The 25,106-nt window shown below is 36.5% G+C and overlaps 1 protein-coding gene across 11 annotated transcripts in view; it reads right to left on the reverse strand.

Annotated features, from left to right (window-relative positions):
* The window catches only part of ADGRL3 (adhesion G protein-coupled receptor L3), a 673,676-nt gene that overhangs the window by 247,924 nt on the left and 400,646 nt on the right, over positions 1-25,106 (reverse strand). For all 11 annotated transcript variants that reach the window (XM_058169767.1, XM_058169775.1, XM_058169766.1 and 8 more), the window contains 2 exons: positions 11,992-12,072; positions 1,082-1,384 (listed from right to left, as the gene is read on the reverse strand). In XM_058169767.1, the coding sequence (XP_058025750.1) occupies positions 1,082-1,384; positions 11,992-12,072 (384 nt within the window). The remainder of the gene's footprint in view (positions 1-1,081; positions 1,385-11,991; positions 12,073-25,106) is intronic.

Here is a 25,106-nt window from a genome sequence, read left to right on the forward strand (position 1 = left end):
TAATCTTCCCCTGGAGTGGGGAGGGAATGGGGATTTTAGGCTTGCTGTCAAACATCAGCCATAATACTAATGACTGTTTTGAACAATATGCAGGTTGTATTACACAAATGGCTATTTTATATGTGAAATTATGACTGAAACCTATATTGGTTCATACTGTCAGGAAGTTTCGCCTTAGTTTTAGGTTGCTTCTCTCTTTTTTGAATTTCCATCCATTGCTTCTTGTTTTGTCTTCTGGTGCTTTGGAAAATACATTGCCCTCCCCTTCTTTCTGGCAGCCCCTTAAAAGCCTGTTGCCTATCACACTCTTGGGCAAAGCATGTGAGCCATTTCCTTCTTTCAGTGGTCTATGAAAGTGCATCTATAATATGTAGATAATAAAGTTGAAAAAAGGTGAACAACATTTTTGCAGAACTACAGATACGTTGAGGCTGGGTGTGATAAGGAATGGCTGGGAGGGGAGGGGCCAGGCGAGGCACCCCTTGATGTGAGTGGCATTGTGTTGGCCATGCCTACCCAGTCACATGACCATCAAGCCACGCCCACCGCCAAATGACCATCAAGCCATGCCCACAAAATAAGCTACGCCCACTGGTAGTAAAAAAAATTAAAACTCAACCCTGCCTCACAAGGTTGTCGCTGTGGGGAAAATAGGAGGAAGGAGTATAATATATGTTCACTGCCTTCAGTTATTTATAAAGTAATAAAGGCAGGATAAAAATCTAATAAATAAATAAGAGGGGACATTTGGAAGTTTCCTTTTTCTTTCCATCTTACGATCTCACATGGAACTTAGGATTTCTGCAAGAAAACAGATCAAGGCAGAGGAAATTATCTTCAATCATTCCAAAATCCAGGACTCTAAGTGGGACAACCATTGTTAAAAAGGCGATTAATAAACATAACAAAGGCCTTTTGATGCTATTTTTTTAACCTCCACACAGATCAATTTGTAAAAAGACAGAAAGAAGGTGAAGAACAAGCAAAACTTTGGTACCCTGTTATTTGTTTAGTATTAAGTAACTCCTGCTTAAATTTCTTCCTAGACCAAAAAAATTGTCTTTTGAGCATGGCTGCTTACCCACAGTGCCTTTTGGGCATGGCTGCTTAGCCACCTGTCCTTGTCGGGTCTTGAACCACATGATTTCACGAGCTTCCACAGTTTCACAACTCTCTGCACCAACTGCAGGCAGCTGGGAAGAGGCAGGTGGCAGATGTGTTGTCATTTCATTCAGACTATCCAAAGCTGGAGAAAGTGTAGTTGTGCTTCTGTTCCTTCTACCCAAGGCTGATATAGTGGTGGTGTGTACAGTGCTGCTTGTAATAACTCTGCTTGTTGTGCCTGTGGTAGTCCCACCTAGGCCTGTTCCTCCAGATGTTGATGCTATTAATTCAAAGGAAAAACAAGTTAGTGGCAAATCTTATGTTTTTTTGATCCTCTTCCTAAGCATGAAAGTTGGGAATATATGAATGTTGCTATTCTTTAAGGAATCTAAGGATATTAAAATACCAGAAATACCAGGAAAAAAATTAAATCTAACTTAACTGAATAGAGAAAAAATAATAAAGTTAAAATAAAGTTGGCTAAATGTTAAGATAAGCACACCTACTGTAGGAATAGTTACTTTCAGATGATAATTGTACATCTGTGGTAAAACATCTGGGGTAATTCTGGAAAATACATGGGGCTATTTAATCATTGCATACTACTTATTTTTAAAATCTCACAGCCTGCCTCCTGAAATTGTGATGTTTCATCTTTGGAATTTTCAAGAAAAGATTGAACTGCTATTTGTTCAGGATGGCCTGAAGACTAGTCTAGATGACCTCCACAGTCCCTTCCAACTCCGTGATTCTATGGTTCTATAATTAATACTTGAAACGTGTGATGAAGCAAAATTATTTTTAGACTACTTCCTGTTTTTTCTTTTTGAATCCAAAGGAATGAATTTATCTTGAAATAAAGCTTTCAGTATCTATTGAAATTAGTAAGAGCATGAAGAAGAGCAAACAGATGATCAGCAATGGTATTCAACAGGAAAAAAGACAAGTGGGAGAGGGAACCTAATCTCCTTAATAGCTACTGATTACAAGGAATGTATCTTAATTCTCATTGTTGAGAGATCTGAATGACTGCTCCCTGCTAAATGAGTTGGGGCTGCTGCAGGGAGTCTAGAAAAAATATAAAGCAGCCAGTTTTCCAAGAAACGTCAAGGAAGACTGAATTCTGGTTTAAAAATTCAGTAGCAGGAGGTGGCTAATGAACTTTTCCTCAAATGGAACATTGCTTTGTTAACCTGAAAGTAGTGATTTAATAAACAAAAGTGAAGATAAATAGACAGTACTTTGAAGTCAAGACTTATAATACCTGAGAGGTGGTTGAGTTCTTCCATAAAATAAATGTAAAAATTAATAATGCTTAGGCAAAAGCTCAGAACTAAGGAAGGAAGGGAGACAAAATTAGATCAATAAAGAAAATCAGACCAATAAAGGAAAGGCAAATAAAAGAAGACAAAACTGTCTTCATTTATAAAGAAAGAAAAAATATATTAGATCAAAGAAAGGGGGTGTTATATCAGAACCATTAGATGTTACACCTTTTCTATCCTGCTTTACGGAGCAGAGAGTTGGTCTCTGACAGAAAACCACTTGAAGAGACAAGAAGCATTTGAAATGTGGATTTACAGGCATCTGTTAAGTATAAGCTGGGTTGACAAAATCAGAAATGAGGAAGTGATAAGCCGCCTAGGAAAGTCAAGGGAGATCACCAAAACCATAAAAAAAGCAAAAGTTAGAATATTTTGGACATGTGATACGACACCTGGAAAAATACAGCATACTTCACTTAATCCTCCATGGAAATATAGAAGACAAATGAGGTCTAGGCAGAAGAAGAACATCATGGCTTCAAAATCTAAGCCATGCTTTTTTCATGCAGCTGTTGAAAAAAATAGGATCGCCAATGTCTGATGACGGATATAGCACAAGAAGAAGAAGATACCAATAAAGAAGAGAATCAACTAAAGAAGCATGCCCAATGGACAAGAATGACAACCAAAAACATGATGAGAGAAACAGGGAATAAGAACGATTGAACAGGAATGTGGGTTGCCAAAGGGCTGAGGGAATGTAGCTGTACCATGAAAGATGAAAAGTTATGGTAACTCACTGTTATTAGGAATAGAAACAAAGGTATGCAAACTAGATCAACTGGGTCTTAAAGGGTGCTGTATGCCAAGACAGCAAATTAAAATGGTGAGGGAATAATCAAAATGCATCAAATGGTTGAGGGTTATTTATTAATTTTATTTATATTTAGTTATCCCTTCTTGTTCTTATCCATTCTCCTAGAAGGGTTAGGGTTGCTTTGTCAAAATGGTAAAAACAAGGTTGCACCACTGCAATGCTATCTCTGCCTCTGTTATATGTGAAACAGGATATCATACATAAAAATGAAGGAGAAGAGCCTACATATGGAGGTAGGAGAGCCGAGAAAAGACTAAAAGATACTTCCACTGAATTATTTTCTTTAGATATATTTTTGAAAGAAGAGGCTTTTGGTCTTTGGGGCTACTGTATGTTCTAACTTCTCTAGAGGATGGATTGTGGGTTTGAGATGGCTGCACTGGCAAACATTTATTTCACTGAAGCATAGTAAAACTTATCACAACAGCTTTAAATTGAATCTTATGATGGTTGGAGACAAAACTATCTTATGGAAGGTTCTCAGATAAAGACATAGGTTTATGTAGGTAGTCCTCAACTTACAACTACTTGTTTAGCATGAGGTTGAAGTTATGATGGTGCTGAACAAAAAGATTTACAACCTGTGCCTGAAGTTACAGCATTTGCAATGCCCCTATGGTCACATGATTTCACTTACAATTGCAGGGGCAAGTCAACTCCCCAATATCCACCTCCCCTCCAATTTCGGCCTTTTTGGGTGCCCTGCATTCTGCAACTTAACTCTGTTTCCTCCAGCACCTCCACTGCCCCCCATTACAGGCAGGTAACCTTTGTGTTTTTTCCTCCTGCTGCTAGCCTGGGATTCAGGCACTGGATGAGGGACCAGCACTAGGATGCACATGGTAAGGACACAGAGAGCTGGTTGCAGTTTCTTGAGTGGAAGGTGCTATGTGGGTGGAGGAAAAATTGAAGGAAGGGGAAGGGCCTGGCCTTCCAAAAGATGCAGTGTACACTCTGCAAGCTGATATTGCAAATACTCTTGGAAAATGGGCCTACAGGCTTTAATGAGGGGTGGAGGAAATCCCAACACTGACAGAATCTACCCATTCTTGGCCCAACCTTCTTTCTGCAAAGCAGGCAAAAGTCAAGAGGTGGGCATGAAGAATACTCTAAACAATCAGAGGGAGAATGACATGTGACACTATCCAATCGAACAGACTTAGATGTTTCCTTATTCCCTCTGGTAAATGTTCAGTCTTTTCTATGCCAACACCAACTACTGTAGGTAAACTAAAGAAATCCCCAGCAATGCAGCAGAGGCAGCACTCACAGCCAGGGAAGGAGGGAGAGGCATGGGTGTAAGCTTTTCATTGAGGTGTGGGGGCACCTGCTGGTAATGCTTGTGACTCAAGGACCCATCTGTCATTACCAATGTCCTGAAGGTCCACTGGCCCCAGACACCCTGCAAGACGACTTTGACTGTTTAGCTATCCCAGCACCCAAAATGATGCCCAGGCACTACCACACATCCTGAGCTTGAAGTGAAGGCGAGTGTGGCAGCACAGAAGAAGCATGAGATAAGAAGAAAAATGGGAAGGAAAAAAAGTATGGGACTGCTTAACAGAAAACTACTCAAACCCCAGTTTAATTTGATGTTCTTCACCAAGAAAATATGTCTTTCACTAGGCAATTGTGAAGAGCAGAACACAGAGGAATGATTGAAGCTTGGGAATAACAGAAGCAGAATCAGCAAATTGAACTAACCCTAAATGAGTTTTAAAATTTAGAGCCAGATGAATTGCTGATATGGTACTGTGGGAACTTGCTGATGGTCTGGCTGAAATTTTATTACTGTACCTTTGATGAATCCTAAAAAAAAGCTGATGTGTCAGATGGGAGGAATGCAAATATTTTGCTTGTCCTCAAAATTGGGGAAACAGCGACACAGGAAAATAGAGTTGGGCATCAATAGATGATCATCATGACCAGCAAAGCACATTGAAACCAAGGGATTACCAGAATCCAGTATGTATTTGTTAAGAACAAGTCACATTGGATTAACACTGGCCCTGGCTAGGAAACAAATTACATGTAAGTGAATATGTAGCTGGTTCAAAAATTTTATGTAAAGCATATTCAACTCATGAAACTGTATGAGCGATTGACTACTTCTCTTAAAGAAAGCATTCAACAAACTATGCATTTTCAGAGGAATCAATGAGTGTAATCAGGAGACCTGAAACTAGATCTCAAGTTGAATGATGGAAGACTTAAACAATATTAATTCTGAAAAGTTAAAACTGAGACAATATGTTAGAATACACCTGAAAATATCTTAAAGGGTACTAAACGGAAGAAAATTAAGAAAGGACAGGACCTAGAATAACGGTTAACATTTAAAATAATTATAATTGTTTGATAGTGGTATTAATAAATCAAATAAGTTATGGGTTTCCTACAGTGGAATGCAATCAATCAGAGGCTGGAAGCTATTTTTTTGTGGGTGTTCTAATTTGGATTATAGCATGAAAACAGAAGATTGTATGAGCTCTTCAAACATGATTCTTAAGGAAATTTGCAAAGTTACTTCACTATATTTAATTGGGGAAAAAAATTTCCTTTGTACAATGAAATTTCAGTTATAGAAAGGCAGATTCTTTTAGGGAAAATATAACAGTCATTTAATAGCAGAATTAATTACTCTGGTTAATAGCTGGAATGCTTTTAAGCAGAGGATATTGTAAATGTTTAAATTGTATTCCTGAACGGAATAGGAAACTAGATTTTTCCTTTATATTACATATTGTACTATTATAAAGCATAAGTAATATATTATTTGGGTTCAGTGGTATTTATTCAGTGTTGACTGGAGATTATTAATACTCTGATGTTTAAAAAACTCAAACCTTTACAGATAAAAATAACTTTATATCAATATTAATTATGATTTCTAAATTGTTAATGTTGATAAGCATAAAGTTGTTCATATTTTACATGAAAAGCTAAATATGTAATTAATAAACAATTCTAAATACCAAAATACCAATATCAACACTAACATGATATTGGGGCCTCTGGTGGCTCAGCAGACTAAGTCTGTGTTATTAACACAGCTGCTTGCAATTACTGCAAGTTCAAGTCCCACCAGGCCCAAGGTTGACTCAGCCTTCCATCCTTTATAAGGTAGGTAAAATGAGGACCCAAATTGTTGGGGGCAATAAAAGTTGACTTTGTATATAATATACAAATGGATGAAGATATTGCTTAACACAGTGTAAACTGCCCTGAGTCTTTGGAGAAGGGCGGGATATAAATTCAAATTAAAAAAAACAGTTTAGAAATCATAGTTAATATTGATATAAAGTTATTTTTATCTGTAAAGGTTAGGCTAATAACAACCCTAACCTTTCCTTCCTTCCTTCCTTCCTTCCTTCCTTCCTTCCTTCCTTCCTTCCTTCCTTCCTTCCTTCCTTCCTTCCTTCCTTCCTTCCTTCCACAAACGTCAAAATATTTTTATCTGGAGACCAATTTTCCCCCTCTGTTTTTCTTTTCCTTTTATATATTTTTATCAACTGATTGAGTGACATAAGACTTTATTGCTATATAGCCACCGGCAATAAGAAAAGAAGGATATCATTTTAACATGTCACTCTATGAAATTAGTTTATACTCAGAGTAGGCAGTCCTATGTCTTTCAGATGGTCTATATCTCCCAGAATGTCATGTCATTGGCCATATTTACCAGAGTAATAAAAATTGAAGTACAAAACATTTAGAGGGCACAACTTTTTTATATGACTTTGGTAACAAAATAATAATTAAAATAGCACACAATATTAAACAATATGACAGGATCAAGAACATTAATTTGTAGGTTTGGATTATTCTTTAACTTTAAATTACCAAAGATGTAGTCTAAGAATCTAAAGGCAATCATATCTTAAAGTGTAGTATTAGCCATAGTCATGCTTACACACACTGAATCAGAAAAACTTTTATCTCCTCTATTTGTTATTATCTTATGCTTTTAAACCTGTTATTTTTTTAATTGTTTTATTATAACACACAATATGACAAACACATAACATACAACATATAAATATCTCCTATTTTTAAACAATGTTTCTTAGTGGTCTTCTTTCATTTTTATACATTTCCCCCATATCTCATTTATTATTTTATTTTCTTTCTTGTCCCATTTACTTTATTTAAATTAAATTATCTGAAACTAATATCTGTAACTAATACAGATATTAGTTAATTGATAATTGATATTACAATTATCTGTAACTTATACATTTTTATATATTTGTTATATAAATATTGTACATTTCTAGTTTCTCTCCTTTATTTTTTATTCTTTATTTCTATTTTTTTATTTATTTTTATGCTTTTAAACCTGCTCTAATCAACCTAATTTTTACTTAGGCTGTAATGTACCTTAAGTGCAATACATTATTGAGAAAATAATATATAAATAAGAAATAAATTACCCTTGTTGGTTCTCTTAATTCCATTTTTAAATGTTAAATGTAATAATTTAATTTAATTATAAATAATTAAATAATTATAAATAAATAAATAAATTAAAATATTAAAATTAAAATATTAAATTATTAAATGTTTTCCATGTGCTTTAAATATTTCGTGAAAAACATAAGATTAAATAAATTTCTTTTCACGAATAATTAGGTTTGAAATTAACTTTACAGTATCTGAAATGATTTACGTATCATTTTAAAAGACAAATAAAAATGGTAAATTAGAAAGGCAAGAGAAAATGCATTCTGTACTGTTGCCCTTTCAAAAAAAATCTGAAGTGGACAAACACTTTGATGATAAGGCTTTGATCCGAAGTAACCAAGAGCTTTAATGTAAGACACTGAAGAAGGAGCTACACATTTTAAGGAAGCTCTTTAGGCTATAGCCCTATAAGAATATTGGAAAACTGAGACTACAAAAGGATAAATGCGTATACAAAAGGGGCAGGGCTTGCATCCCAAGTGGTTGGGGTAGAGCTTTCACTCTTCCCTCCACAGTTGCTGTGGTGTATCCTTAAGAAGGATGCAGAAATGAACCTGATTCTTAAAAAGGAATGCAGAAGGTCCATTGGCCCAAATACCTCTGACTGTAAGGATATGTGGTACTATTGGATTTTTTCTTAAAGGCACTAAGAGAATTAAATAGCAATAGGGCCCACAAGAATAATTCCATAAGGGTGTAACACTAATGGATTGTAAGAGTTTTAAAAAATATTTTACATAGAGAAGACACGTAGCTTTGGGGAACTGTCATCTAAATGCAGAAAAAGATAGGAAGGAGTTTTGATCTGGTCTATGAAGAAATTACTGAGTGATGTAGAGATAATACACATTTACTCTGAAATATATAGTTTATTTGTATTTAATATATGTCTTACATAAGTCTCCATTGATCCTTGATCATAAGACTTTGATCCAGAATAACCAAGAGCTCCAAAACAGAGGTGAGCACCATCCCCTATAGTTGGTAATGGCTTCTGGACTACAATTCACAGGGATTTCTCTACCTTTACCTTACATAAAGGTGTAAGGTCTGTCTGCTTCTGAACCAAGCTCATGTTTACCCTTTCTTCTAATTTAGCTTCTCCTACTAAGACAATACAGTGTTTCCTTGCCCAAACTCAACATGATGCTTAAATACATTCCAAATATAAAGTTAGGAATGTAGCTAGGGATGTATGTGTTTTGATGGACAAATCCCAACTAATTTCATTCTCATTTTAGACATTCAATAATCTTTGGTGTTAATTTCTTTCTCTGAAGCTCCACTATAATTGGTTGCCCAGTCAATAATGAAAGAAAACTCATAGCTGCTCTGGAAAATAGTTTCACAAACTGTTCTTAAGATTAAGTAGACCTTCCCCATTCCCTCTACTGTCCAATTCAATCAGAATCTTTACTTATGAAATTTAATTTATTTCATCTCTTTCATTCCTTAAAATCAAGAATAAATTTTGGCTACCTTCTGTCAACTCGTAAAGCATATTATGACATATTTCTTTCAAGTTTTTGCGATTATATCTGTCCGTCAATTGTATTTTCAGTGTTAAACATTCCAAGTAGCCATGGAAGATTTAATTTTCAATCCATGATTATTCTCCTGACACTTCTTCGAGTTTAACATTTTTATTGAGTTATAAGATAAAATAAGATACAGAATACAAAAGTAAATAGGAAAGCAGTGGGGTTAGAACCCTTCTTGAACCTGTTTCAGTTTCTCTGAATCTTTCTCACTGAGTACTTTGATTGAGTGCTTAGAAAGAAGATGCACCATTTTTTCATGATTTGGAAACTATATTTCTGTTAATTCCAATTCAAATTGTATTTGATCCTTTTGTAGCCACATTATGCTACTGATTCATATTTGATTTGTAACAACTACTATTCCAAATTCTTTCTCACAAGAAAAAGAGCCCAGCCAAATTTATATTTATCTCTTGCTAAATTTCATTCTGTTATTTCTCAGGCAATTTCTCTAACACATCAAAATTTACCCTTTCTTCTAATTTAGCTTCTCCTACTAAGACAATACAGTGTTTCCTTGCCCAAACTCAACATGATGCTTAAATACATTCCAAATATAAAGTTAGGAATGTAGCTAGGGATGTATGTGTTTTGATGGACAAATCCCAACTAATTTCATTCTCATTTTAGACATTCAATAATCTTTGGTGTTAATTTCTTTCTCTGAAGCTCCACTATAATTGGTTGCCCAGTCAATAATGAAAGAAAACTCATAGCTGTTCTGGAAAATAGTTTCACAAACTGTTCTTAAGATTAAGTAGACCTTCCCCATTCCCTCTACTGTCCAATTCAATCAGAATCTTTACTTATGAAATTTAATTTATTTCATCTCTTTCATTCCTTAAAATCAAGAATAAATTTTGGCTACCTTCTGTCAACTCGTAAAGCATATTATGACATATTTCTTTCAAGTTTTTGTGATTATATCTGTCCGTCAATTGTATTTTCAGTGTTAAACATTCCAAGTAGCCATGGAAGATTTAATTTTCAATCCATGATTATTCTCCTGACACTTCTTCGAGTTTAACATTTTTATTGAGTTATAAGATAAAATAAGATACAGAATACAAAAGTAAATAGGAAAGCAGTGGGGTTAGAACCCTTCTTGAACCTGTTTCAGTTTCTCTGAATCTTTCTCACTGAGTACTTTGATTGAGTGCTTAGAAAGAAGATGCACCATTTTTTCATGATTTGGAAACTATATTTCTGTTAATTCCAATTCAAATTGTATTTGATTAATAAATAAATAAATAAATAAATAACAACTACTATTCCAAATTCTTTCTCACAAGAAAAAGAGCCCAGCCAAATTTATATTTATCTCTTGCTAAATTTCATTCTGTTATTTCTCAGGCAATTTCTCTAACACATCAAAATTTAGCTTTTATTTTTTTTAAAAAAAAAAAGTTCTTTGAATAGCTATGCCACCCAATTTTGGACAATCTACAGATCTTTTCATCCATCTCATTAATAAAAATTGTTGAAGAATACAGAACCAATACTGAATCTTTTGATCATTTATAAAATACTTTCCTCAAATTGATAAGCACTCTGAGTTGACTTTCAAGCCCCCTATGTATTGACTTAATTATTACATCATTTAGCCCATATTTAATTGGAATATTCACTGTATCAACCACTTTGTTACAAAGAAGATAGATATAAGATATGTCTTCTTTGTAATCTCCAAATAAGATATCTGATAAAAATAATAAGATTTATTTGGCAGTTGCTGTTTTCTAGTATTATGTATTTACTTTTAGTAATTTTTAAATTATTTTTAAAAGTGCTATTTAGATCTAGAATCTTACTGGGTAATAATGACAGTTTGACTAGTCTTTAATCACCTGGATTTTCCTCCCACCCCCCTTTTTTTTTACTTTGGAAGATATGACATTTATCTATTCTATGGGATTTCTCTAGGATAATACATAAAGGTTTATCCAGACCAGTAGCAAATAACAGAAGATAAACGTTCAGCCAAACCCCAGAGCATCACTTTAAAGCTGAAGACAGTAGCGTTAATTTCCACTGTTAAAATGTTTGATATAAATGCATAGTAGCACTATGTATTGACAGTGAATTCAAACATAGAAAATTGAATTCTTAGATTGGAAGGTAATTGAAAATATGCACACTTCTGTTCATCTACTAGATTACAGCCTAAATTTGATAGCCAGTGTCCTTTTTGTCCTAGTATCATTTTTGATGACTCTAAATTGTTTTAAGATTGGTAGTGTACTTTTTTGTTTTCTATAATTTATATATTTTTATAGCAAATATATAAGCTGCTCATCTCACAAAACATGACTTTGGCAATTTAAAAGAATAGTAACAGACCATATTAAAATGCAAAATATTAAATATAATTGAAAACAAAAATAAAAAATTAAATATGAAGTGTGAATAAAACATAGCATAAGTAGATTAACAAAGTATGTGTCCAGTTATATTATACATGTTAAATCTGAATTTTAGGGAATTATCCGATTCATTCTGAGTAACAATAAGGCCCATACAGTATGATAGTATTTTCTAGTATTAGAAAAACAACCATGAATTAAATATATGAAAACATTGCAATAAAATACAGACTAAATCTTATTCTAGAAAGATAAGCATTTTCAAATCTGTTCAACAAGAGCAAATCCTTTCAAGAACTTTGTGGGATCAATATGCAGACGAACTCTCATTAACAAATGAATCTTTTCAGTATAGAATGATTTAAATAGCAACTCACCTTTAAATGATTGTCTTTCAAGATCTGAGTCTAGATGAATTGGAGGAACAAGATAGGAAACTTGGCCATGATGTACTTGCCCTGTTGACAAACAGAACACATGAATTTCTAGCCCTTCTATTCATACTGGGAGTCTTAATTGACCTCATTAAAATAATCTAATTACATTCAGATTAGGCAATATTAAAGTTTATTATTAAAGGGCTAATACAGGTAATGTAATGACCCATGAATCTGAAAGCAAGAATAGGCCAGGAAGTAATGCGCTAAAAAAAGGAGAATAAACAATGAGGTAAAGAAGGTTAAAGCTGTGTTATGAGTTGGGGTTAAAGCTTGATCCTGACTCTCCTAATAGTGACAAATTATGTTGCTACCGAATTTCCAGTTCTTATGGTAGCCATATAAATAAAGGTTTACTTCACAATGTAACTTTATAATTTAAATAAAACAATTAAGTTCCACATTTGGTTCCCACAAATCAAGGATGCAAAAACATGGCTTGGTATAAATGTAAAAAAAGTTGGTGTGGGGATGGTAAATGTTTGAACTCCCTTAAACATTTCATTTATTCAATACTTTAAAACAAAAGTATTTGATTTTCATTTTCCAAATCATTTTTCAGGAAGCTGATAGATTAGATCTTGATTGTTAAAATATTTTACCACATAATGAATTATGTATGATTAATACACACAAGACATTAATAAATGTTTTTATATTATTTCATTCTGCCCATTGTTTTCAGACTTGGTTGCAGCAGTAATATTCTAATAAATTTAAACCATCCCCATTATTTATAATATACATTCATATTATAAATGTGTTTGTACATCTCTCAGAATTTTGGTTTTGATCATTTTTATTTATTTTGTTTGGAAGCAATGAACTCATCTATTGTCTTATAATTTTATAAAGTTTTCCCTGATTAATATTTTTTTAAAAATATACACATTTCTATATATCTACTTGAATAGTTCCCTGATACCATCTTTATTTTGTTCTCATTGAGTATAACAGTTTAAAACCACTTTATACAAAAACAGTTTAATAAATACTATTTATCTTATTATAAATGTTTACAGTCTAAGCTATGTATTTGATCTTAAATGATCAACAAGTGAATTTCTTTGAAAATATTCAAAATGTAATGGAGTCTAATAATGGCATTTCTTCTTCATTTGTACTGTAAATAATGGAAGGAGCAAAATGGTGGAAGACTTAGATATCAAACCGACATCAACAGGAACAAGGGTTAGAATGAAAAGTCACTCTGTATGAGTTGGGCAGCTATATAAATTTGTTTTATAAACAAATGAACAAATAAAAAGGCAGTTAAACGAATAGGCAACTTCAGAAACCAGGTATGTAGGCTTACCACTTTGGGATGAATGAAAACTGACAGTTCCAAAATACAGCACAACAAGAACATATTTCTGTGGTAGAAATAAGTGATTAACATCCTCCCCATTTAACCAAGATTCTGTTAGAAAGAGGTTCAAAGGTAAAAGAAAGTTGTCCTCACTTTAATGAGGTCACCTCAGTAATAAAGAACATATAAATATTAATATATATATCCACTTTCCAAGATTCTGTAACTTAAATTCTTTTTTTTTTTTGCAATAAATCTGCCTTCTAAGAATTTATGTGAGAATTTTGCTATCTTTATTATGAACTTTTATAGAGGGCTTGATATTTTGGTAAATAAATAATTTCCCATCCTGAATCACATTAAAGAAAACCAGATCTGGTAGTAGCAAACCAGTAAAATAGTAAAGGTGTGGAATTTAACAGATTAACAGAGATGGAAGGGACTTTGTAGTCCAACTAATCCAACCCCCCTGCCCAAGCAGGAGACTATTTCTGACAGATGGCAATCCAGTCTCTTCTTGAAAGCTTCCAGTAATGAAGCTCCCACAACTTCTGAAGGCAAGCTGTTCCATTGGTTGATTGCTCTTACTGTCAGAAAATTTTTCCTTATTTCTTTATGAACAAGGAGGTTGAATCTCTCTTTGTTCAGTTTCCATCCATTATTCCTTGTCTGGCCTTCAGGTGCTTTGGAAAATAGCTTGATCTCCTCTCTGTGGCAGCCCCTCAAATATTGGAACACTGCTATCATGTCTTCCTGGTCCTTCTCTTCACTAGATTAGCCATGCCCAGTTTTTGCAACCATTCATCATATGTTTTAAATTATATATAATATTGTACTGTATATGACATTTATAATAAGATTGCTACTGGGCAGAGGTTCTGAGTGTATGCTTAGTATAATAAGCATACACATTCATAGAGTGCAAGTTAATTAGTTCAGAAGAGCTGAGGCAATCTTAATTGCCAGTGGGTGGAAACTTCAGGGATGAGATAACATTATCCCTCTACTAGCAGCTGGTCTTCAGTTACAGAGAATAAGAGTTTAGGGAGAAGAATGTCTCACATGAAGAGATTGGGAATGAAATACAATGCTTTCAGCCAAACCTGCATCCTCTCAAAATGAGGATATTCTTCTACAATCACAAGGCACATAGTGATCAGCAAACTGATCATGAAAAGTACAGATATGAGTTCCAAAATACAGCACAACAAGAACATATTTCTGTGGTAGAAATAAGTGATTAACATCCTCCCCATTTAACCAAGATTCTGTTAGAAAGAGGTTCAAAGGTAAAAGAAAGTTGTCCTCACTTTAATGAGGTCACCTCAGTAATAAAGAACATATAAATATTAATATATATATCCACTTTCCAAGATTCTGTAACTTAAATTCTTTTTTTTTTGCAATAAATCTGCCTTCTAAGAATTTATGTGAGAATTTTGCTATCTTTATTATGAACTTTTATAGAGGGCTTGATATTTTGGTAAATAAATAATTTCCCATCCTGAATCACATTAAAGAAAACCAGATCTGATAGTAGCAAACCAGTAAAATAGTAAAGGTGTGGAATTTAACAGATTAACAGAGATGGAAGGGACTTTGTAGTCCAACTAATCCAACCCCCCTGCCCAAGCAGGAGACTATTTCTGACAGATGGCAATCCAGTCTCTTCTTGAAAGCTTCCAGTAATGAAGCTCCCACAACTTCTGAAGGCAAGCTGTTCCATTGGTTGATTGCTCTTACTGTCAGAAAATTTTTCCTTATTTCTTTATGAACAAGGAGGTTGAATCTCTCTTTGTTCAGTTTCCATCCATTATTCCTTGTCTGGCCTTCAGGTGCTTTGGAAAATAGCTTGATCTCCTCCTCTCTGTGGCAGCCCCTCAAATATTGGAACACTGCTATCATGTCTTCCTGGTCCTTCTCTTCACTAGATTAGCCATGCCCAGTTTTTGCAACCATTCATCATATGTTTTAAATTATATATAATATTGTACTGTATATGACATTTATAATAAGATTGCTACTGGGCAGAGGTTCTGAGTGTATGCTTAGTATAATAAGCATACACATTCATAGAGTGCAAGTTAATTAGTTCAGAAGAGTTGAGGCAATCTTAATTGCCAGTGGGTGGAAACTTCAGGGATGAGATAACATTATCCCTCTACTAGCAGCTGGTCTTCAGTTACAGAGAATAAGAGTTTAGGGAGAAGAATGTCTCACATGAAGAGATTGGGAATGAAATACAATGCTTTCAGCCAAACCTGCATCCTCTCAAAATGAGGATATTCTTCTACAATCACAAGGCACATAGTGATCAGCAAACTGATCATGAAAAGTACAGATATGAGTTTGAAAGTACAGAATCAGTATAAGTCTGTATATTGCACAGTGACTTGCCAATTTGCACCAGCTGTGCAAATCACAGATTCTCTGGATAGACAGATAATGACAAATAGAATTAGCAATTTGGGTGCATCCCGGTGCTAATGACATGGAAATTGTTTCATAACATTAATTTTCCAAATGGAAGCTAAGTATAATTTCCTTGATAGGAGACCAAGACTTTCAAGAAAATCTTTTTTAAAATGTTTCTCATAATGGACTAGAAAAATAGCTTGGTTCCTAGTGTTTTCAAGAGCATAAAACTGATATAGAGTAAAAAGTAAACATAACATTCAAATTTACTAGGCACTTTGGGAACAGTTTGGGAAAAGTCAGACTTCTACAAAAGGGCTCCTGAGAACCAGGGGCAAATCAGGCTGCTGACATTTAGCATCAGAGGAGAAAGTTGTTGATTTTCCAGTTACAGATGCTAAGTAAAAACGCAGAAGCCCATTCCTTGCGACCATCTCAAACTGCAGCCCTTGGGGACACTATCTTACTTCCTTTAACCTTGCACATATGATTAGGCTGCTGACATCCGTATTCTTTTGTAATATTTCTCTCCACATTGTCTTTCCATGGCCACCGTATCGGTCCCAGTCTTATCCCCTTTCATTGGTTGGCAACAGTCAGTTCAATTATGGAATATGGAGACCAAGCCCTCCATTCTAAGTAGATAAAGCACAGTGAAAGAGTAGAATATAACAGCTAATCTAGAAGGCCACAAGGAACAATGCATAAATCAAAGAGGTGGAGAAGAATAAAGAGTGCTTTTCAGCAATTATTAGATAGCTCCAAACCATGAACAGGGAGCTGGAAACCTTGATTCAAAAGAAAGCATACTGGAAGCTTGATGGAATGAAAAGACCTAGTACAATACAGTCATCTCTGAATATAAACTCCAGAAGAAGGGTTAGAAAAAAATAGCTGCATGATGTATATCTTCCGTATATCAAGTAAACTAGGAAAAAAGCCAAATTCTACAGAATAACTCTGGAGGACAATTTCAACATGCATTCCCACAATAATTTAGTGCTAGGCACAAGCCACTATTTATTAAGCCAACATGCTCAGGGTCATCCTGAGAGGAAAAATGAATTATTATCTTCGTGGCAGAAGATGCAGGGCAAAATTGGTATTATCAGCAAAGCCAACTGAAGAATTAGGATCTGATGTCAATAAATAGAGCTCTAAACTTTCCTATCAAATAGAAAACCAGTAAATAATTGGTCTAGGAAGTATTCTTAAATATCTTGAATGTGAAACTGCTGAGCTTCAGTGAAACAATGTAACAGATATGGTCTTAGAGAATGTTACATAGTTCTAGAGAAATTTGCTGTTGTTAGTTGCAAAGTCGTGTCTGGCCCATCGCGACCCATTGGACAAAGTTCCTCCAGGCCTTCCTGTCCGCTATCATCCTCTGGAGTCCATTTAAGCTCACAGGAAAGGAAAACACTGGGTGAGCCTGCCTTTCCTAATTTTGCCCCTGCCCTTCCTCCTGCCAAGATATCCTGCCTTCCTGCAGCAACCAATAGGTAGCTAACAACCAATAAAACAATAAGGTAAACATTAAGATAGTAGATATTAAAGGCTGGATGTGCCTCTCATCTCAGAGGCACGATGTCCCAATGGACTAATCCCATTGGGTGTGGCAGTTCCTCAAATAACCTGGACCATACGATAAAGGGCTTTAAAGGTTAAGAACCAATAACTTGAACTGTACCGAGAAGCAAATTGGCAATAGGCAGCCTATGCAACAGCTGTCTAATATGGGCCACTCTAGGGATCCTAAGATCTGTCTGTGCGGCTGCAACCTGTGTCAGCAATAGCTTTCAAATACTCTTTAAGGGTAGACCCATTTAAAGTGGGCTGCAATAGTCTAGGTGTGAGATGACCAAGGCTTGAGTGACTGAATGCAGGGACTCCCAAACCAGGATTTTAGTCTTTCCTATTATCCCCAAATAAACCTTATCTTTCTTTACATCCATGCATGCATGAGCCTCAAGAACATAATGGTTGGAAGTGAAAGAAAGAGGTTGGAACATATAAACACATGTGATGGGATTGTGATAGTGCACAAAAAAATATGGGTGTTTAGAGAAATTAGAGCACTTTTGAATGTAAATTTAGATATGTCACCGAGGATTGCATTACTGTTGCTGGTGGAAAAACAGGATATAAATGAAACAAAAAAGGGAATTGATTGTAAATTTTATAATGGCAGCTAGATTAGTGATGGCTAAATATTGGGGACGAAATTGGGATATTCAAAGAAATGAGTGGTATAATGAAATTTGGAGTATGGCAACAAATGATAAATTAACAACAGAAATTAAATTTAAAAAAGGGATGATTAAAGCAAACAATTATAATGAAATATGGGAGGATTTTATAAAAACAGTGTTGGTGGAAAGTAAAGGGAATAAATCCAACAGGAATATATGTTGTTTTGGAGGGGATAAGGGCAGGGGTGGGCTGCTGGGGGTTCACAGGGGTTCAGGAGAATCTCTAGCCAAGATTCTGTACAGTTTGGAGAACCCCCAAATCCCATTCCTGGCTGGCCCCACCCTCCCCTCCCCTAGCCTCCCCGGAGTCCCCACACAGCTTGTTTTGGATGCAGGTAAGTGCAGGGTGTGCACGGAGGTTTAGGGAGGGTGAAAAATGGGCCTATCAGAAGTTGGGGAACGCCGGAAACGGGCCCGTTTCTGGCCTCCAGAGCCTGGGGAGGCCATTTTCTTTTGAAAAAAGACTTTCTTTTTTCACCAAGCGGGGCTGGCCTGATTGATTTTAGTATGGGGGTTTTAGTGGGTTTTAATAAGGTTTTACTAAGGTTTTAGTTTTGATAAATTTTAGCTAATATTTTAAGTTACAGCGATTGAATCAGTTTTTTAAACTTGATATTTTATTTTAAATTTGTTGGGATTCTTGTCGTTTTATTGGCTGTACACCGCCCTGAGTCTTCGGAGAAGGGCAGTATAAAAATATGAATAAATAAAATAAATAAAATAAATTTTTGCCCACCCAGAGGCTTGAGGAAAGCCTCTCGTGCCCAGGGAGGGCAAAAACACCCCCCCACTGTGGTGCAGGAGGCCGACTAGGCGACGCCCACCATGGCCATGCCCACCCAGCAATCGGGCAGAGAACCCCTTGCTAAAATTTTTGAAGCCCACTCCTTGAAAGGGCACAATTGGAATATATTGTATAGATATTGTTATAGAAGAAGAAATATAAGGAAAAAATGGTCTCGGGTGTGTGTGTGTGTGCACTGTATTTGTATTTTTTCCCCTTTTTTGGTATTTAGATTTATATATACTATGTTTGCAGTATTTGTATTTAAAATAATTTTTTTTTAAAAAAAGAACGTAATTCTCCTTAGTAGTGTTTCCCTCTGCACTCATTCTTTCTTTCTCCTGTCTAATACTGTCTACTATTCCACAGCATATGAGGCCATCCTATCACCTGTCATGCAAAGCGCTATCTATTCTGTGCCGCTGTAGTATCTGACAAAGAGCTGGAAGCCACTTTGTGTCTTTTTTGAGCTCAACAGTGTCCTCCTCCTTAAGGGATTGAAAATATTATAAATGTTCTGGGGCAGATGTATTAAAAGCTCTAAAGATGGAATTTTCTCTTCCCCTGTCCTATCACTTCCAAATCTTTGATCGATACAAAAATCCAAATGAAAACATCCAGACAAATGTCTCTTCAACCCTTTCTTGAACCCATTTAGTGAAAAATACCCATGATCTTTCTGGGTAATTCCTTCATAATATTCAGCAAGTATGTTATTATTTCATGTCATGCCATATCTTATTTTTACGGTGTTAAAGTGCAGGGCACAGGTTTCTTCTGTCTGACATTTTTCCACAAGCTTGAAATAAGCTATCCTATTATTCTCAAAGATGAAAATCTCAGTCTCCCCTCACAGTCTCTTGCTCATCTTCATTAATCTTCTTTCAACCTATTCTAGATTTTCTTTAAGAGGCATACTACTGGAGTCAGAGCTGATCATGAATGGCCTGGAAAGTGAATCCACCAGGCAAATACTATAAAGAAGCTAAACTCCCCATTGGAAGAAAGCATTAAAAGTGGCATTTACATAAAGATGCTATGATTTCAACAACTTTATAATGTGACTGTGTTCAGAACATGATTTACAGTCCAAAAGGACATTACAATATTGACAAGCAAAATCACTCAGTACTTATCGCAAGTGCACCAGTGGGATGGGCTGAGCAACTTCAAAATTGCATCTAATTATCTGTGGCCTATCAGCTGAGGATTTAATATGTATGATAGAATCCTTGATGACTTAGGTTGATATTTGGCTACTTTAACTATCATTTACAGTACTGTGTTATACAGCTTTATCCTGGAGTAGGTCTCAGAGTGGTTAAATACTCTACTACATTTCTAATCTCTTTTGGGGATTTGTTTCTTTCAAATCTTTTTGTTTTAGGCTGCTTTATTTTTAACAGTGTAATCCCTTGCACATCTATTCAGTATTCATCCCTGCTAAGTACAATGGTGCTTAGTTCCAGGAATTTATGCATAAAATTGCAATCTTAATCTCTCTGTTTTGGGGCTATTAAATTTTTATCCCAGCCCCCCATATTTTCATTTCCTACTTATTGCAATGAATTCTGCTTTGGAGCTGAGAAACGCACATTTAATGGAACATTCCAATGTTTCATTTGGTAGGTCAGTGCATTCAACCATTATTATGTTAGTAACCTTATCCTTCATTTAGTTCTTCGTTTTTCAGAAATAAGCTCTTCTTGTAATGGAAACATTTGTACATTTTGAAGCCACTTGTTTCACAGAATATCAATTTTCCCTCCACTTTGCAATAGTGATGTCAAATTTAACTTACACTTGATTGCAATTCTAAGTAATAGGTATTTCTGTGGGATGTAAGGTGGGCTCCAAGGTCTGCTTTTGGGTGTTATGAGGATTGCCTCTAGTTCTGACTTGTGCTTATGAATGCTGAGAAATAATTTGCCTGTTTTCCCAGTGTGCCTTTCACATTTTTCTTTCTCCACAATACACTCCTCCTCTCTTAGTATCACCTGTTTTTCTCTCATATTTAGCATAACATTCTCTATGTACTGAATATCATTAAACTTTATTCAGTTGTTTTTTTAACCTTTGCTCTTCTTCGAACTTCATCTAGATGTAAATCAATTAGAATTTATTTTTATAGACATGTTCCTATCTTGAACTGTAATACACATGAAAAATAAGCACTACAGCTATGAGTTGCCAGCTGCATGACCAAGGCAAGCTTCATCAAAATCCTAGGACAGTGATGGTTAACCTTTTTGGCACTGAGTGCCAAAACAGGAGTGTATGTGTGCATGTGTGTGCTAGTGTGTGCATGCACCATAGCACTGAAACTCAGAAGAGAGCAGCTAGCTAGTGCACATGCGCACAGCGGCCAGCTGCACTTCTGGGTTCTGTCACACACATGCGCAAAGACCAACTGGCCGGCGCGCATGCACGCAACGGAACCCAAAATAGAGCAGCTGCCTGCGTGTGCATGTGTGCCAGAACCTGGAAGTGCAGCTGGCAAAGGCGTGCATGCCCACAGAAAGGGCTCTGCATGACACCTCTGGCACATGTGCCATAGGTTTGCCATCACAGTCCTAGGAGGTCCAGGCAATCCAATTCAACAGGAAGATGGCACCTTGAGAACTTCTTCACCATCAATCTTAGTCAGGTAACAGAATAACAGAGTTGCAAGGGACCTTGGAAGTCTTCTAGTCCAATCTCCTGCTCAAGCAAGAAACCTATATCATTTCATACAATGGCTGTCCAATCTCTTCTTAAAAGCTTCAAGTGATGAAGCATTCAGTTTCTGACGGTAAGCCATTCCACTGGTTGGTTGTTCCCACCGTTAGGAAGTTCCTCCTTAATTTCAGGTTCCTTCTTTCCTTGATTAGTTTCCATCATTTCTTGTCTTGCTTTCTGGTGCTTTGCAAAATAGGTTTACAGTCCTTTCTTTGTGGCAGTGCCTCAAATATTGGAATATTGCTATCATGTTCCCACTAGTCCTTCTTTTCTCTAGAGTGGCCATACCCAATTCCTACAACCAGTCTACATACATTTTAGGTGAGACACAGAAGTCTGTCTGGCAGTAGGAGAAGTATCTGGGAAGCATATTCAGGGGTGGATAGTAATTTTTTTACTATCAGTTCTGTGAGCGTGGCTTATTTGGTGGGCATGGCTTGATGGTCATGTGACTGAGTAGGCGTGGCCAACTTGAAGTCACTCAGGGCAAGGTGGGGTGGCACCCTGCTGTGACATCAAGTTGGCCATGCTCACTCAGTCACATAACTGATGCTGCAGAGACAGGGCGATTTCTCCCGGGGGACAGGGCGATTTCACCACCTCTTTTCCTCAAAGGAGCTGCCTTCAAGTCCTTGCGAAAAGACACACACACACTCACACACACACCCTACCCTGTCACCTCCACTGCCACTTCTTTTGCTGCCTGTTTCTCGCCATTCTTAAAGTCGATCATTAAGAGCTGGAAGACGTTTTCTTAAATCTCTGACGCTCCAACAATGACTTGGGGGAGATCTAAGGAAACATCTTCCAGCTCTTCACAAAAGACTTTAAGAATGGTGAGACCCCAACAGCAAAAGAAGTGGCAGTGGGGGCGACAGGGGATTGTGTGTGTACACGTGACATCTGGCCACCCTCCCCCAGCGCTGCGCTGCCCCTCTCACCTTCAGCACAGCGGCTCTGTCTCCTCGCTTTCTCCGCAGGCTGCCAAAAAGTACCACTGGCATTCCCATTGTTCTGTCCCCCCCACCTCAGTCCGGGAGGCACGAGCGATGACTTAATTAGCTGGCAATTCAGTCCACGGCAGCTATCAGCTCTGGCAGCAAACTAGCAAGCGTCTGCCAAGCTTCTCTGTTATCTTTTCTTGATGCCGGCGAGTCAACCAGGAACAAACAGTACTTCAGCTCAAGTTCTCTCTAAGCAGTTGATTTGTACACCACAGAGTAGTATAGCAGCCCCTGCTGCTTTTATACCCTGTGGGGTGTGGCTCCATGACTCAGCACTTCCTAGGCCTGCCCCACCCCTGCTTCTGTTGTTCCCACCTCTTCTGTCTACGAAACCTAGGGTTCAACCAGGACTGATTGTCCTCAGCTGGGTCTGGGAGCATTGCCTGGGCGGGGGGAGATACAGGAGACAGAGGCCTTGTTATTTCTTCCACCTGGCCTGCCTCTGGCTCCTGGAGCTGAGCCAGGGAAGCCTGCCCCGCAAAAGGGAGCCCTGACGGCTCTTCCCCTCACTCTCTGAGTCACTCTCTGGCAGAGGGCCAGGCCCGGGGGGGCTGGAGCCACAACACCGATGTTCTTTGCACATGCGTATCCCATTGGATTTGCAAGGCAATGGGATGCACATGCGCAAAGAACATGGCGGTGATGAACATGGTGATTGGGGAACCAGTTTGGGGGTGTGGCCAGCCAGCCATTACTACCAGTTCTCCGAACGCTGACAGATTTTTACTACCGGTTCTTCTGAATCAGTGCGAACCGGGAGCAACCCATCACGGAGCATATTGATACTGCATGCATCATATTGCTTACCTTTGCTCTAGGTCAGAGCTGTCAAACTCCCAGCCCACGGGCTGGCCACGCCCATGCCTGGTTTAGTGAAGGGGAAAAAAGTCCCGATACATCACGTGACGCTGCTATGATGACATGAGTTTGACACCCCTGCTCTAGGTAATTGAGTCTACAACTAAGCTGCTTTAACACTTAAGATACTTCTCCTTATAGTCAACTTAAATTTAATTCCTTCCTTGATGTGACATTGTCCCAAGTATTGAAAGAATGCTATTATGCTCTCTCTGCTTTCAGCCTTTTCTTCAGTATATCCAATCTGCTCAATATTTGCTCATGTCGTAAAAGATATATCTTTGATGGTCTTCTCTGTTGTGTCTATTCCTTATTTAAAATTTTAATGGCAGAATTGGATGAAACAATTCTAGGTGTGGTTTGATTAGGGTGAATTAAAGTGAACGTCTATATTTTTGTGAGCTGAAAACAGTATTTCTATTAATTCAGTCTAAAATTGAGTTAGCTTTCATTGCAGCTGCTTCTCAGTTGTTATTCCTGTCGAGCTTGTTACTAATGACAATTTGATTATGACAAGAAACAATTCATATAAGGGCTGGCTTCTTCTGCCCTATATCTATGCATCTGTTTTATTGATGTTTTGTTTGGCTTCAGTCTAATGTTGGGACTCCTTTTGCAGAGTCAGTTATAAATAGAAACATTTAATATGTCTAATGTTCTCATTAGAATTGGGCAAAAGAGCCCAAATTCTGTCTGCTCACTATAACATGCATTTAAAAAAAACAAAAAAAAAACCCATCAGCATTTGTTTTCACAAATCCACTAATATAGGTATATTTTTCTGCACTTTTATTCATCATATATTTGTAATCATATATTTGTAAGCAACTTTCCTAGATGGAAATTATTTTATGCAAACCTCCCCCCCATTGATGCATATTTCCCAAATGTTTATTATTTCCCCACTCAACTTTCTAAAATGTGTGTTATATTTTTTTTAATTTTGTGGCAGGAAAGAAACATGTAACACAACTTCTTTTATACTCCAAATTCTAATCAAGGAAGTACAAAAGACCCAGCAGACATTGAAGAATTGCCATCTTAATGTATTGCTGCTTTTGACAACTCTTCATTCAGAAAGGATATTAGAAGCAACTGCCCAGTGCAGAAGAACCACAGGTTCATCAGTTCTGAGGATGGTCACATCATCTTTCTCCCTCTCCTGGCAGAAAAAACCTTGATAGAAAAAACTAGAAATGTAAAACTACATCTGTGCCTTATTCTTCACTTCTGAGCCACGTAATTTCAGTCTGTATTACAGCTATATAAAACAGGGTTTATAAAACCATTTCTTAAAGACCTTCTGAAGCTTACTTTTGAACTGTGAGCCCTTTCCCTCACAGCTGGGTAACATTAAAAATTGATCAGTAATTTCCCCTTACTTCCAAACATCTTATCTTTTGTCTTTGTTTTTAAATTGTAAACATAAGGGCAAGGATTGGGTAGTTCTTTGATCTTCAGATTCCTGTTGGGCATTTTTAGCTCTAAAAAATGTTAAGAAATTCTTTAAACACACGCCTAGCTATTTACATATTCAGCAATGATACATATTTGAGGAATAGATACATACATAAATTTGTTAATGATATTTTAGTCAGCATGTATATAAACCTGTATCATATTAATGTGCATCACAAATCCAGCCAAAACAGGTATGCTGGCACTTCAGAAGATATTATAACTTTTATAGCTTGTTGGTTTTATTAATATTTCAT

The sequence above is a fragment of the Ahaetulla prasina genome, chromosome 2 (assembly GCF_028640845.1).
Source record: "Ahaetulla prasina isolate Xishuangbanna chromosome 2, ASM2864084v1, whole genome shotgun sequence".
Classification (NCBI taxonomy): domain Eukaryota; kingdom Metazoa; phylum Chordata; class Lepidosauria; order Squamata; family Colubridae; genus Ahaetulla; species Ahaetulla prasina.